At 38.3% G+C, this 16,351-nt stretch overlaps 1 protein-coding gene across 1 annotated transcript in view; it reads right to left on the bottom strand.

The window, feature by feature from the left end:
• Positions 1 to 728: 728 nt before the first annotated feature.
• The window catches only part of TPD52 (tumor protein D52), a 115,251-nt gene continuing 99,628 nt past the window's right edge, over positions 729 to 16,351 (bottom strand). Inside the window, exons 5-6 of the mRNA XM_087420404.1 lie at positions 7,159 to 7,207; positions 729 to 3,532 (exon numbers count right to left, since the gene is read on the bottom strand). Coding sequence (XP_087276530.1) covers positions 3,413 to 3,532; positions 7,159 to 7,207 — 169 coding nt within the window. The 3' untranslated portion in view covers positions 729 to 3,412. The remainder of the gene's footprint in view (positions 3,533 to 7,158; positions 7,208 to 16,351) is intronic.

Raw genomic sequence — 16,351 nt, 5'->3', positions numbered from 1 at the left:
AAATAGTGTTCAAGTGAAAGATCATACCTGCCTAAAAAGAGTCAAACAACAAAATGGTGTTTGGTTTTTACCGTGTTCTAGGAAAACCTCCAAATTAAAATCATGACGTTACCAACCAACCTCACCAAGTGACATCAAAATTACACAGCAGAGTTGGCAAGAATTTTAGTCGCCAAATAGCATTTATTTAAGTATGAAATCCTGGCAGGTGATAGGCACATGCAGGCCCTGCCCTCTGGGGGCTTACAAACTGAGAGGGAATTCTCTTGGCTCATTTTGATTCGGGTTCATTTTGATCTCAGAATCAGAATACAGAAATTGTGAAATGTAAGGTTTGCAGGTTTACTTAAAAGTGACAGTTTTATGTTAACTGTAACCCAACATGGTCTCTATAATTAATCCAATTACAATGGGACAGTCCCTAATGAATGGCCAAATGTCTCTTCACTATGGGCAAAAATCTGACCTTTCATCTGTCTTAAGAGCTATAAAGAAACATGTGATCCTGACGTGGGGCCTTATACAGCATCTCCTCTGGCACATATACAGCAAACAGTCACTTCTAAATGCCTTTTGGTAGTCAGCATGTAGCTTTCCAGTTTTCCTGGACATACTGAATCCGTATAGCTGCTTATGGTTCTTTCTGTATCCAGGATATGAAGGGTCTGGAGAGAAGTTATAATGGACTCACTTGTTTCCCCGACAGGTCATACATACAAAAGAACCCATTCCCAAATTATAGAATTTTTATTGTTTTCAAATACTATACAAAAAAAATAGTATTTCTTGATTAACAGATCCAGAAATAGTGATTCCAAATTAAGCATGTTTTTTCTCTATTTCAATAGTTTCTTTGAGTTACTAAAATGATAACCCAATGAGATCTCCTTTCTTCCATTGATTACTTTAGCCTCATAAGCGTAAGAATTCTTGCTTTCTTTCCCACGAACTCCATAAATTAAGGACATGCCTTTGTAAAGGGGGGATAATTTCAGGGATTATTTTCATCCATCACACTTCTTGAATCCTTAAATATCCGAGATTTCTCTCCAAGTTGCTGTTTCCTATAGTGTCAAACACAAAACACAAAAGAGGGACCAGGACCTCTCTCCAGTGTTCTTAGTAATTACCATCTTCCAAATTTCTTAACTATCTGTGAATTCGTAATATTGAATCTTCCACCAAGATCATTTTGAATAATATTTCTAAATCCGTGTTTACTTTTCTAAATTTATCCTCCCTCTACCTTTTGCTACTTCTTTTAAGAGGCAGAGTACTTTGCAAGAGATGAAATCGTTTTTGGATTAAGTGTGGGCAGATGTCTAGAAAAGTGATTCTCTGATTTCTTCTTTTACAACCATCACCAATACCCACATACACCCATTCCATTTCCCACTCCTGTTTCTATCATTTCTCCCCATAGAGTAAAGAGATTTGAGGATATTTCACCCAACTAAAGAAACTGCTATCTTACTCCATTCTGCCTTGTTGAAAAGAGAGTAACAGGGCAGGACACCCAAGAAACAACGTGATGAAAAGAAGTTGTTGTGATTAAAAAAAATTGAAAGACTAATTGGTAGAAAAAATAATTTAACAGTTACGTTGAGTAACCACAATATTTCTATAAAAAGACAAATTCTACAGATCCACTCCTCCAGGACAATGCTTCAAGAATCTTTGCCTTAAAGCCTCTCCAAGGAAATAATTTATAATGTTAGTCTGATACCATTAAGTAGTGATTTAAAGCAGACGGTTAAAAAATTTCCTTTTTTTTAGCATAGACACCAGTTGATTATTTAATACAACAAGCTGTTTCCAGACCACTGGTCTCATAATAAATATTGAGACCTATACTACTGATATACAGAATTTATTAAGCTTTTCACATGTAATGGAGCATAGTTTCAATTGTATCTAACGTGCTAACAGAAGCTCTAGCAATTAAGAACGGCAGCATGTTATTTTATAACAATCAACACTTGGGGCTTTTCAAATTTGGTTTTCATAAGATAACTTATCCTGAAGTAAATCTAGTCATGCTTTTAAAAAATGCTTTAGGTCACTCCAAGCTTGGCAATTAACATTTGGCATAAACAATAATAAAACAATCACAACTTGATAAATAACAAATACAACATTGTAGGCCATAACCATATACAGCATAAGGAAAAGGTAGTGGTGACGAGTAAGTAGCTATTAGAATTAAGAGAGTACCTTGGCCTCCAGGCAGAAACTTCCAGAGGCTTTGGTTCAGTCAGCCCTGACACTCAGTTTTCAAAGTAGGAGAAAATGTCTACAGTATCATTTTGTAATTTCTAACACACTGAAAACAGATAAGTAGAACATAAGTTGATTTTTATTAATGCATTAAACCCTCAGGAGTTATCACCAACCCCTTAGTATAAAAAATTTTCAAGTTATATTAGTCATATAACTTTGTGTGCTTATTTTAAATGGTACTAAATGAATTAAATGAAGACACAATGTTTCCCCGAAAGTGATTGATTTTTGCAATTTTACAACTACTGAGATCTAAAAAACTTTCAGGCTTTTGAATTGAACATTGATGAGAGTGTGTTCCTGTTTCAACCTACTGACAATACAATATGCTTAATTCAGAATGGTTTTTTTGTCAATTTACTCTGAAACTAAAATTTTAATCTGGTGAAAAATAATTTGATATAAGTAGCATAATAACGAATACATTGAAATAGTTACTGTCACAAATGGTGATAAACAAGGATGTGACAATTCCACAATTTAAATCACCTAGGAGTTGAATTACCATACATATTGTCACTTAAAAACTCTAACACATTGGATGTAGAGCTGATTTATTTAGTCTCGTGTCTGCAGACACCCAAGACATAAGCTACCTTGTACCAAAACAACGTTTATTCAAAAATATTTTTTGTAAAATTTGTAGCTGGCAGTTCTTCCCATGGAGGTAAAGAAAATTATGCCAAAACTTTTAATAACCAGGATTCATAAATTTTAAAAGAACAATTTTAGTTAGGAATCAAATATGCAGAGGTTCAAAGAAGGAAAAAAAAAGAAAATCATATAGAAGACAAAGATCAAACCGGTATCCCAGATCCAGAACAATTTTGTAAAGTAGTTATGATAACCTGCAGCTTCTCAGATCATTCTAGTGAGGGTCTCCAGGTACTACATGTGTTTTTATAATGGTGTTTCCCAAAGAAAAGGCTCTTAAATGCACATTAGAGGGTGTTCCCCAGGAGTAGAGCTGAAGACATTGTTTTGTTCAACCCACAAACTATTTGGTCAAAGGAATATGTAAAGCTAAACAAAAGCACATCTGGTGGAAATTCATGGCGATGAATGTTGACAAGATGTGCCTGGGTCTCGCTTGCAGCATCTGGCAGTGGGTAGCCGAACACAGGTGGGACTCTCACAGGCTCTCCTGTGTCTGTTCTGGAAGAGGCTCCGTGGCAGTGGCGCTAGCATTTGCAGTCGAATTCAAGACTTCTCCAAAATCACCGCCAGCAGGCTTGGTTCCCCCTACTTTAGACTTTTTAAAAAGTTCAAAAAAGAAAAGACATCATGAAACATAAACTTAGCTGATTCTGCACAAAGTAACTCTAATTCTACTTGGAAGGACAAATAAATCAGGAACCTCATAGCTCAGTGATTATTATATATGTACAGAATTTAGTACTGTTGTAATGTTCAGTGCAGTTTAATAGAAAAACTTACAGTCTTCCCTGCTGAAATACTCAGACTGGTAAACTCTACCCCTCCTCTTCTTTCCCTGTCTGCTCACTGTTCTTCACAGGGAAATTTGTCTGAAGAACTCGGTGAGACTTATTCTAAATGATCTATTGGACTCTATATTTGGGTAACACTTTGTATTCCATCAAATTGTTCATTCAGCTACACTCATCCAAGAAATATTATTGAGTGGAACAAAGGAAAGAAATACATGTACTTTTCCCAGTTACAGTGTTAAGCTTTCTAACCCTTTGCTACTTAAAGTGTCATACAAGGCCCTACAGACTCATCAGCTGGGAGCTTGTTAGAAATGCAGAATCTCAGACCGCCTCCCCACCTCCATCTACAAAATTGAAACCTACACTGTAACAAGATCTCCAGGTGCTTCCTATACACGTTATGGTTTGTGAATCGCTACTCCAACTCATCTGGCCTGAAATTTTATCAATAAACATTTGTTTGAATCAATAAATCTTACATTTGTGTAATATATTATGCTTTTCAAAACCCTTACACGTCACTTCATCCTTAACAATGCTGATGTATCTATACTCTCTCTGTGTGTTACATCTCAGGACTGACCAACAGGATAGCTGACTAACATTAAGACACCAGTTAATGACCAAGGATGCAACTTATAGTAGGTTTAACCTGACCTTACTCCTAGCTCAATCTTAACTGACTGCCCGAGACTCACTAACAATTGGAATCTAGTTAAAATTCTCTCTTTCTCGTTCTTTTCGGTCTCCCATCCAAAATGTTTGAGTTGTTTGAAAATTTTACATAACTTGTATCCACTGTATATCTATTAAATGTATTAAAACACATTCCTTAATTATAAGAATATGTTAAGACCCTTACAATTCAACATGTCTAAAACTGAACTCCTCCGCCCCACCACTGGGCCCTTCTCTGTTTTTTAAGACTTTCAATGGCAGTAGCACCTCCAGTCAGACACCTGGGAGTTATACTGGATCCTTCCCCCTCTTCTTCCACATTCACGCAATCACTAAGTTTTTGTCTGTTATTTCGAAATCCTAAATCTCTCTCGACTTGGTCCCACTGGCACAGACCTAATTCACTCCACCACCATCTTTGGCCTGTATTACAACTCCTTCCTCCCAGCTCCTTCCCCCTGTCTCCAGTCTTGCTCTTAGATCGCCAGGGCAGCGAGTGATCTTTCTAAATGCACAAAAGAATGCGCAACTTGGGCTGTTTAAAATCCTTCAATGGCTTCCCATTGCACTAAGTCCAAATTTTGTAACGTGGCCCACCCATCTCTCTAGTTTCATCTCCTGCTCAATACCCTAACGCACAGCCAAGCTCTTGGTGTTCCTCAAAGGCACCCCAAAGCTTCAAACATTCCCCTCAACCTAAAGGCCTCCATTTATATCATCGCATCCTCTGAGAAGCCCTCTCTGACCTTCCCTCCTGCCAAGCTATGATAGAGGTTCCTGCTACTGGTCCTCATCACACCCATGACTTTCCCTTACCTCACTTTATTTTCATTGGCCATCTAATTGTCTAAACATCTTGCAGAAAGGGTCTGTGTCTCTCTTGCTCACCATGGTATCTCCAGTGCCTGACACTCATCGTCTGGCACATGGTAAATGTTCAATATCACAAATGAATCAATCCAAAATCTAAATGTAAGGACATGTAGATCACGTATTTAACTGAATATAAATGTAATTTAATAAAACTAGATCCCAAGCATACAACTATATTTTACAGCTTCCTTGGGGATATCTGTTTAATATACTACTATACTTTTTAAAACTACATGTTTTTATCTGAATGGTGCCTAGTCATACTTCAAAAGCAGATTTCACCACAATTTATAGAATCTTAATATATTCAGAAGGGGAGTATATAGTAAATGACCTGGAAGTTTCTCCTCATCTTCAAAAAGAACATAGATTGTCTGGTTTTCCAATCAGTCATTTCAAAAACTAATGCTTAGGACAGACTTCCAGGGAAGGCTATGACAGTTCTAAAACATTGAGAACTGAATTATAGTAAGCCTTGACTTCCTGAAATGGAGAGTTTGTTTTCACATACATGACTAGGCATTAAAAAGAATAAAGCAGGTCTCTTGTCCTGACCTAGAAGAATGACTATGATACATTTTTTGCACATCAAATACATATTACGTAGCTGTAACGTGCCAAGGACTATTCTAGGCCCTTGAGAAGCATCAGTGAGCACAAACAACAGCTTCCTGAGTTTGAGGGTTCACAGAGCATACATGCTAGTGGGGGCTGAATGAACAAGGACTGTGTGTACAGTGTGATCCCTTTTTGAAAATTTAATTTATATATACATTTATGTAGACACAGAAAAGGTGTGTATTAGCATTTGTATGTGCAAGAAAAAAGATCCAGATCATGGTACAGTGTTTCGTTTTCTTCCACAAGCATACCCTGCTTCTGTAATTTAAAAAAGATGCATTTAAAAATAAGGGACTCAATTACAATTCTGAAAGACTAAATCTGAATATTTGTTCTTAAGCTGATTTATATAAAACATTTAAGATATTAGTTTTAATCCTTAAAAAATATCCACAATAATTATCAGAATCAGTTTAGGAAGAAATGAACATATTGGCTTGGCACCATCTCCGTAGAGAAGGCTGGGCAGTGGATGGGAACTAGACAACCTTTCTGCTCACTTGTGCTCCTAAGAGTTGATGATTTTATAGTTTTGAATAAAATCTTGAAGATAATATAACTTACAAATTAATAAAGCTAATCATTACAGAAAAATGTCTACCTTCACTGAAATCGAAGCAATCAAAAAATAGAACAGTGAATCATCAATGATGATCACCACAGCATCATCATCATCATCAAAACGTCCAATAACTGAAGATGAAACAAACAATATCCACGATACGGCACGTGCAAGCAGCCATCAAACGCAATATTGAGGACGAATACGTAATGATATAGGAAAATGTTTATGCGTATGGTTCTTTCGCAAAGCTTAACAGCACCATCCTCCTACATACACATATCACTGTCTCTGGGTGGGAGGACCAATTTTTATTGTGTATTATTTTTTGTGCTTTTCTATATTTTTAATTTTCTACAATAAAATTTATATTAAATGTTGTCCAATTACAAGTGTATTTGAAGTAAATAAAGCAAAAAGCGGCACAAGCTCCTAAAGTACTACTGCTTTTTAAATGACACAATTCCCGTCAGCACTTATCACGCTGCCAAGGCTACAACGTACACCCAAAAAAACTGATTGAACGAGTACAGATCACCTTAAATATCCATCAGTAATGTAAAGAATAAAGTTATTAAAGTTCTCTAAATATTTTTAGAAAGAAATACTAATGTGAATAATTTACCCACAACAAAGAAAATTAAGTTACCAAGGAAGATACCATCACAAAGACCTATTCATCTCTCTACTTGCCTTTAAGTTTTCGACCTTTTCTTCAAATGATTTGAAAGTTGGGGAGTTTCTATGGAGAGAAAAGAAAACCAAATAGTAAAATTACAACTGAAAAAAAACCATCAATTTTGAAAACATCATTAGTTGATTGTACTCCTCTTCACCATTATTCTCAATCAGCAGAAAAACAGATATATTTATCTGTACCGTGTGTACAGGCATACACACAACTATGTGTTATTATGTAAGATGATCAATTTCTGTTCTAAGACTTCCACAATGATGCTTTTGATTCCACGAACAGAGCCCATCTCAGAAATGCGTGGTATAGATATAACCAAGTCCATGTATGAGGAGGGGGAACAAAGCCAGGTAAAACATCAATTCTGTCCCTTCTCCACCCAACTAATCACGCACATGCCACCATTAGATCAGTTTAATTCTGGTTAAGGCACTATGCTCTAGAACTCCTGTGTAAATTCAGAGGCAGCCTAGCAAGATTCCCATGTGAACCCACGTCACCGAGCAGGACAAGCAGACCATACGAGGTTCCATAACAGGGATCCCGGTTCACATAAACAGGGAAAGGAGAGACCGAAAGGAAGGGAGGAGCACAGAAACGTGGCTTTGCCTACTTCACACAGCTGCCCCACTGACAGTAGCACTCAGAGCCCACGAGAAGCCAGCCCACGAGAAGCCGTCCCACGCCTTCACACTCACCCATATGAATTAAGGAGGATCACAGCACCTACGTCGCTCACACCTGGCTTTCTGAAGCTTTTACACCATCCACCTGACCTCGAATAGCCTTCCTACCACCAAGATGAAATAGGTGAGGAAGGGCACAAGGGGTTTCCTCCTTCCAACAGTGGTGATGGGCAGCGGTCCCAAAGTGTGGTCCCCAGACCCGCTGCATCAGTAGCTCTTGGGAAGTTGTTAGCAATGCAGATTCTCAGGTCCCACCCCAGGCCTACAGAATCAGAAAGCAGGGGTGGTGCCCAGCAACCAGGGGGCTTTAATGAGCCCTCCAGGTAGTTCTGATGTACACTCAATTAAGCCAAGCACATGTTGTTCAAAATCCTCTGCCTCTCTAGAAAGGTGTGGTGAGACAACATGAGCCCCTGGCAAGTGCTTACTGACGAAAGAGGACAGGAGAAGTAAGCCCCAGTTGGCTCCAAATGTCACAATGGGATGAGGGAAGTGGAAGTAGGGGGAATGGAAGAAAAGGGGGGCATAGCTACAGCGAATGCAGACAGAGGTGGTGGGCCACCTACATCCACGAAAAGAGAAGGTTTGTTAGATGAGTAGTGTTCACTTTTTCAATTAAGCTGATTTCAGATATGAAACAATTCAATAGGTGTACAAAATAAAATACAGATAATTGTCTTTAAAAAAAGAATCATAAACAGTTAATGGATCTCTTGCATCCCTCCTAACATTACAGGCAGAGCAACTGAAAACTGATATAATGTTAAATGTGTAGCTTGTTTAGAGTAGAATTCTAGTACCCCACTTCAGAATAGTTCAAGTTAAACATCTAAATAAACAATAAGAAGGCATAAGATGAACTACATTTCGTAACAATATACTTTACCTCATAGCAGGCATGCTAATTGAATGCTGAATGGAGCGTATACTAAGAGGCAGCATTAAAGAGAGACAGAAATGAAGTTAGTATAGTGGTGATTAGACATTTATAAAAAAGCAAACACAACTTAGCTTTCTAAGAGCTTGTTCCTTTGGCACCATGAAGAATTATCTACTTTTTTGAGGTGGAGGGGATCAAAGCTTTTCCAACATAACTTGCTTTCATTCACGAGCCAATTTAACCCCAGTAGTTAATAGAGCTAATCATTCAACCTTGCGTTTTTATAGCACTTTGCAAACTGTAAAGTGCTTTGACCTGTATCTGTAAGGCATCTAGCACCAAGGCTCAGAAGTTAAATGATTTACCCAAGGTCACAGCAGAATCAAGAATGGAACTTGGGTCTTCGGGACTTCAATTCAATGTTCACCACCTCCCCTCAAAAAATAAAGCACACGCACACATGTACACACACCACAAGCAAGGCCAGTGAAGGCCACATGTTCGTTACCAAGCCAGAACAGGAAAGTTTCAAAATAAATCGCCTATTTGACAACTTTAAGTGATTTAAAGATCTCTCCTTAGTGGTAGTAGGATCAATTTTCTAGTAAGAGACACTTGTACTTCATCCCAATTAAGCTAAATGTCTTGAATGGCCATTCAGATAATATTCAGCCCCCTGCTTTACTAGGATCAACTTCTTATTCAAGGGCAATGCAGTTCATGGACTGTTCAGGTTCAAGGTTATCTACTCTCAGCTGTCTCCCATAGAGATCACCTTACAAGATGAAAGCACCTTAATTCTTGGGCTCATAAAGTCACTCTATCCTCCTGATACTGTTACTACGCTTACAATATTTTGATCGATACAGCATTTTTGGTAAATAATCTTTCCTTTGGGTAAGTTGGACAGTCCAAGGTATTCTCAATTATATTTAAATATTGTGTGTATGATTTAGTTCTCTCAAAGACTCAGTTGTTACAAATGACAACGTTTCAAGTGTAGCTCCCCAAATCTAGTTTTGCTTTAATATGTAATAATATGGAGTATGATCTTGATACAAATCAAAATATGCTGGCAGTTCATGTAATCAAGGTAATCAGTAAAATATTTGGACATCTTTCTACTTAATGTCATACATAACACATGTAACAGGAAAAGATCCATGTAGCTCATCATTCTCTCTATTCTATAACACTGGTAGATATCTTGGGTATAAGACTATAATCTATTTCGGGAGGAATTTGCTAATTCTTTTCCTGCTTGATCTTTTGCAGTATACTGGATCCACATTTGAAGGACAGAGATTAATAAAAATCATCCTTCTTTGTTTACAATACCTGAATTGCAAACATTACCTGCCCTTCCTTAGACCCTCCTAAAGACGCTGCCTGTCTAGCCACATTGCCCCAGCCACCTTCTCTCAATATGATAATTGCATCACTAGAGCTCCACCCACCACGGCTAACCTCTTTGTGATCTACAAATTGTTTGGACTGATGGAAAAAAAAAAAAGAGTTCAGACAAGTAAGATTCTTATCCTGGGATTCTGTAATTAGGACACTAAGCCACTGGTCAGTTGGCGGTAGGACTTGAGCTAGAAAGTCATGTGGGCTTTGATGTTGAGGAAGACAGTTTTGGGGATCAGGTACAAGCTGCAAGAATGCAGAAGAAGCCAGTTCCCAAAGAAAGGACTGAATATGAGCACAGAGAGAAGCAGAGAAAATTAGGGAGCGACGACCATGCAGGAAAGAGGGCTCAGTGGAAGAGGAACAGGTTTCTTGGTTTCTAGAAGCTACCTTGATTTCTAACGGCTTTCCAATCAGCAGGACTGGGCTGGGTGGGGGGCTGCTTCCTTTCCTCTCTTTGGATCCCAAAAGAACTTTCTTTGTGTGCAACACATTCCCCTTTTTTTATTTATTTATTTATTTTTTTCCCCCAAAGCCCCGTAGATAGTTATATGTCATAGTTGCACATCCTTCTAGTTGCTGTATGTGGGACGCGGCCTCAGCATGGCCAGAGAAGCGGTGCGTGTGTGCGCGCCCGGGATCCGAACCCAGGCCGCCAGCAGCGGAGCGCACGCACTTAACCGCTAAGCCACAGGGCCGGCCCACATTCCCCTTTTTAGGTGAGCTAACTTACATAGTTTTCTGTTCCTCATAACCAAAAGACTCTTCACTAGAACATTCATTTTGGCAGAAATCACCCAATTCTGGCAAAAGAAGGTGAGTAATGGCCGAATGTGTGATAAATTGCTTACCAGGACTCACACATTGAATTCAATAGTATGAACGAAATGAGGAAATGGGTGGATAAGGTAAGTACAAATTTCAGAAATGCACAGCTAATTCTAGTCACTGTCCCTAAGCACCCACATAAAAGAGGATTTCCTCCAATGGCCATTTGGTGGGTTCTGAGCCCCTTTAACCAGCACACAAGCTAGTTAAGAGGGAACAGGGCAAAGGCAGAGTGAAAGGAATGATCATAAACATGAATTCTAGATATAAAGTTGACTGTAAATTCAACATCCAGGGCAAGAATTAACTCAGGATCATCCTACATAAGAAATAAATCCTGAGGTCGTAAAAGCTGAAAAATCAAATTGTAAAAGTCACCTGGAATTATCAGGGGATGGAGAATAAAAACAAGAAGGTAGAGGAGAGCTATGCATGACTCTAATCACGGAATGTTCCCCTGACGGGTGAGAGATGGATGGAAGTGGAGCATCCATGCGAGGGACCTCAGGAGGAAGAGGAAACTGACAAACAGGAGAAGACAATCAATCACGTGAGAAATACAATTTTTTTTAATATTTGTTTTTGTAGTATTACTACAGGAAAGGACTACCAATACGCTTCCAAGAAAACCAAGGCAGAAGTTGATCATTTGGGGCATTTAAGTTATTAAGTCCCTAGCAGGTGCCAATGATGTTTGTGATGTGACTTAAAGAATATTAAAAATGATCACTGAGAATTCTAAGAAACAGTGTAGCACCTCTTGCAAAGGACTTTAGGGTCCTTTACAGGATTATAACAAAATCATACCTGCTGGTGTTGAGTTTCAATTAATAGCTAAGGCAGATGAAGAATTTAAATCTTTGAGTGCCATGAAGAATACAGCCACTAAATATGTTTAGCGTAAATACATAAGAAAAAGCAAGGAAGTGATTACAATAAGATGTTTATTTTGTAATAAATCACTGAGTTCTGAGTTTGGTTTTGAGCACTCATTCTATACGTTTTATATTTCACAATAAGAAAAGATTAAAAATATGCCTACTAAACAAAGAATTAAATGAATTAAATTCATACAGTTAGATACAAAGTCAAGGTCTGCCCTACTTTCGAGGTAGCCATTTCAGTAGGAACAAAAAGTACATATCAATTCCAAGTCCATCCAGTTATCTGAACTTTTCTACAATCCATATTTAGATGAAATCCCATTTTGCTGGTGGCTAGTCTGTAATCTAACTAGAGGGCAGCTGTTCTTGCATTCCTAGCTTCTCTATAGAAGGTTACACAAAGCTTCTACTTGCCTCGACTTACATATCATCTCCAATTTCACTGCAGTTTAAATATAATATGGAAAACTTCAAAACCAAAAGCCATGTTGCTGCTGGACCAGAATTGTCTCTAATAGATATGTTGTGAGGATTAGTCAGCATCTATAAAGCAAATTTTGTTAAAACTTTTTCCAGCTTGGTTTGTAACCCTCAAACTTGGGTTCCTCAAAATACCGAGGGAAAAAAAAAAATCAAAGAGGGCAACCAGATTCTCACTCAGACTCACTAAGCACTCCTCAATCTCATATTCACTCTTACTTCGGAAAAGTCATTCTTTTAAAAAGCTTTTAATTGACTTTTTAAATTTTCCTTGTTTCTTACGTAGTTATTTGATCTTTTCATCCGTAATAAAAATAAAGGGGGAGGGGTAAAGGGAGGAAGGAAGTAGTAAGTAGCAGATAGAAAAAGAAAAGGAAGAGTTAATGGTTAACATGCTTGAACACTTACTATGTGCCAGGCGTGCTTTTCAGAGCTGTCCATGTATTATTGTTCCATTTTGCCCTTACAATGATCTCTTGATTGTAAATGATGAACTAACGTTAATCACTGGACAGTGCCCGGAGGGGCACAGTCTTGAACTAGCATTGCTCTGGGGAAGCAACAAATGCAGAGGAGAGTACAGGCTCTGGAACTAGGGTGTACCTGGGTTTTTTCCTGACCTTCAGCCACTTAACTGTGTGACCTTCAGGATGTCACTTAATCTCTCTGTGACTCAGTTTCCTCATCTGAAAAATCAGAAAAATAATTGCACCTACTTCAGAGGTACGATATATAGTCTTGCCTGGAACGTAACTGTTCACCATTATTATTATTATCAATGACTTAAACTGAAACACGTTGCTTAGTTCATATTAGATTATATTCTTTAAAGCTTTCAAATTTCACCCAGCTGTTATTTCAGTTGGTAACTTCAACCCTACAGTCAAGAACATTGCCTGGCATACAGTTAGCATTCAATAAATACTTCTGAAGGAAAGAATGAATGAATAAACAAGTGTGGGAACTAAAATAAGGAAATATGGCCATGAAAGGTAGAAAAATTCATTAAAGCTTTTCACATTTGAATCAAAAGGTACTCTGTTTCTGACAAGAGAAAAGAGATCGTTTGTTTTCCTATTAAGTGGTGGAAATTTTCAGTAAAACAGAATTGTCTGGAATAACTTTAATGAGCCCAAAACAAATAAATATCTAGAGGTTTATATGAAGAAACATACATGTAAAATGGAGAAATTTCCTTTGGAAACAAAGGCAAAGTTAATTAGCACTTCCTCTTAAATATATTCAACATACTTGACTAATGAGGCTGGTGAATTATTATAGTATGCTATTATTAATGGTAAAATTGATGTTTAACATGGGCACCAAGTGAAATGAGAAGGCTCTTCTAAAGTTTCTCTCAAAAAATTAAAAGCATGAGTCAATGTGTAGAAAATAAGCAAACAGGAAGGGGTGGATATGAACACACCACCTGGGGGGAAACTGGTGGTCCCCAGAGGGCCTCTGAGGACAGTCCTCATTACCAGGTCCCACGTCTGGCCCTCAGCCTTGCAGCCGCAGACACCCAATTCTCAGGGCATCAGAAACAGATCTCTCTCTTCTCCTCCACTTCCTCCTCTTCATGCAGCCACCCAAGGCATAAGACAAATACCTAAATCCCAAGTGCTAATTTATTAACTGATAATGTAAAATAAAAACTTGCTGTGTCTAACATTCAAGTCAGCAAAATATCCACAATTCTGTCAGTGTGAAATCATCGCCACAAGTTGCTGGGTAAGCGTGGACTCAGAACACAGGGTAGTTAACAGGATTAACCGACGATTTCAAGCACAAGTCAAAGGGGCCTCCTGCCACCGTCTCCACGGGAGAAGAAGCCTTGAGGTCGGGACTGAAACACTCAAAATCTGTCCACACTCCCTCTCCTTGGACAGTTCTTGGGGGCACGTGGCTGATATTTGCCTCTGTGACCCACTGATCTAAAAGATGTGGTTTTTCTTTATATGTTTTTTATTACATATGTTTTTATATATTTCTATTATATGTTTTCAAATATTTTTTATCTATGAACTCATTAAATCAGATTACAATCAGGACTTCTTGACCTAGAAATGATTTTTTTAAGTGACTTCATGCAATTTTTAATCTGTGAGAATTATAAAAGTTAGCTTTCAAAAGATAAACTTACGTGTCTCATTTCCAAGTTTTAATCAAAAGCCTTACTTTAATCTCCACGGATTAATATGCAATATATTAGCAAAAACAAGATGAAAATGGTCGAGTATAATCTCAATTATATTTTTTAAAGGAAAAAAAAATGACTGTATAAGGAGCTAGAAAAGAGCAGCAGAGGCTGGCCCGGCGGCCTAGCGGTTCAATTCGCGCGTTCCCGCTTGGGTGGCTCGCGGTTTGGATCCTGGGCGTGGACCTACTCACCATTCATCATGCATGCTGAGGCCGCGCCCCACACAGAGGAACTAGAAGGACCTACAACTGGGATATACAACTATGTAGTGGGACTTTGGGGAGAAAAAAGAAAAAGAGGAAGATGGGTAACAGATGTTAGCTCAGGGCCAATTTTCCTCAAAAAAAAAAAAAAAAGAGCAGCAATACTCAATTTATTCCCAGTGAATCAATAAGACAGCATGACAGCACATATGAGCCATCTTAAGTACATCTGCTTCCTCTTTTAAAGGCAAAGAGAAGAACAGTGATGAAACACATCAGTCCCCAAAGACACATATTTTTATATTTTTATTTCACATCTAACATTGTTTTATAACGAAGCATTAAGAGGGTTCTTCCATTCTTAAGTCATTCCTAGTCCCCACTTCCTTCCCCAACTCCACCCGCTCAAACATTTTAAGGTCTCTTCGAACAAGAACCATGTCTGGTTTACGGTTACATCCTTTGGACCTGTCCACAGAGGGACTCTAATGTCAGTAGAATGAATCATGTGACCCAACACGTAGTCACACAACTCAAAAACTTTAGATCAAATTGTTTTAACAGTTGCCTGGAGCACTTAGGCCATTTTTAATTGAACACCAAAGATACAGAATCACCTCCTGTCGCTGATTTCTTTATTTTATTTTTATTTATTTTTTTGTGAGGAAGATCAGCCCTGAGCTAACATCCATTGCCAATCCTCCTCTTTGTACTGAGGAAGACTGGCCCTGGGCTAACATCCATGCCCATCTTCTTCTACTTTATATGGGACGCTGCCACAGCATGGCTTGACAAGCAGTGCAGAGGTCCACGCCTGGGATCCAAACCTGCGAACCCAGGGCTGCCGAAGCGGAGCACGTGAACTTAACCGCTATGCCACCAGGCCGGCCCCTTGATTTTTTTTTTAAGCACAATTTTAACTTTAAATAATTCACCACTTGAAGTTGACTTATCCCTATGCTTTACTCTGACTTCCAGGGCCTCAGCTCTACTATCTGTTTGCTTACTTAAGAAGACAAAGTGCTAGACCATGGCAACTGACTGCTTGAGAAGACGATTCGCATTAACAGGAAGAGAGATGGACATGACTATATTATTCTTCCTGCTTACACTCTAAAGAACCTTCTCCACCTTAGTTTTCTTCGACTACCAACTGGATAAAGAGTCTGTATGGGAGAGAGAGGAGAGGTTTGCTCAACATCACAAAGATTCCTTCTATAAGGCACGGTTTGGGCTGACATCTTTTTAATGTGCTTTCTTTTTTGGCCTAATATACTTTATTTTTCCCTTTGCAACCATGAAATTTCCTTGCATGCATAGTTGAAGAATTTAATTAGCGTAAGAAATAATAAAATAGTAAAAACTACAAGCTAGTAAGACAAGTACTGAAAAGTGCAGAGTAATGGTATATTTTATCTTATGTATATTCAACCACAATAAAAACAACAGAGTAACCTGTGTAAGACAGAAGACTAACATCATGAGGCTGTACATATGTGGTCTATTACAACTGCATAATGGGCCCCAGGTGAAGGAGAATTCCAACATCCTTACAAAAGCACCAAAGAAATTAAAGCATCAAAAACAAACAAACAAAGTCAGACATTAAAAGGGAGGAATTCTG

Source organism: Ceratotherium simum, chromosome 31 (assembly GCF_057802395.1).
Source record: "Ceratotherium simum simum isolate JZ-2026a chromosome 31, ASM5780239v1, whole genome shotgun sequence".
In the NCBI taxonomy this organism is placed as follows: Eukaryota; Metazoa; Chordata; class Mammalia; order Perissodactyla; family Rhinocerotidae; genus Ceratotherium; species Ceratotherium simum.
This window is presented reverse-complemented; position numbering and strand designations above follow the sequence as displayed.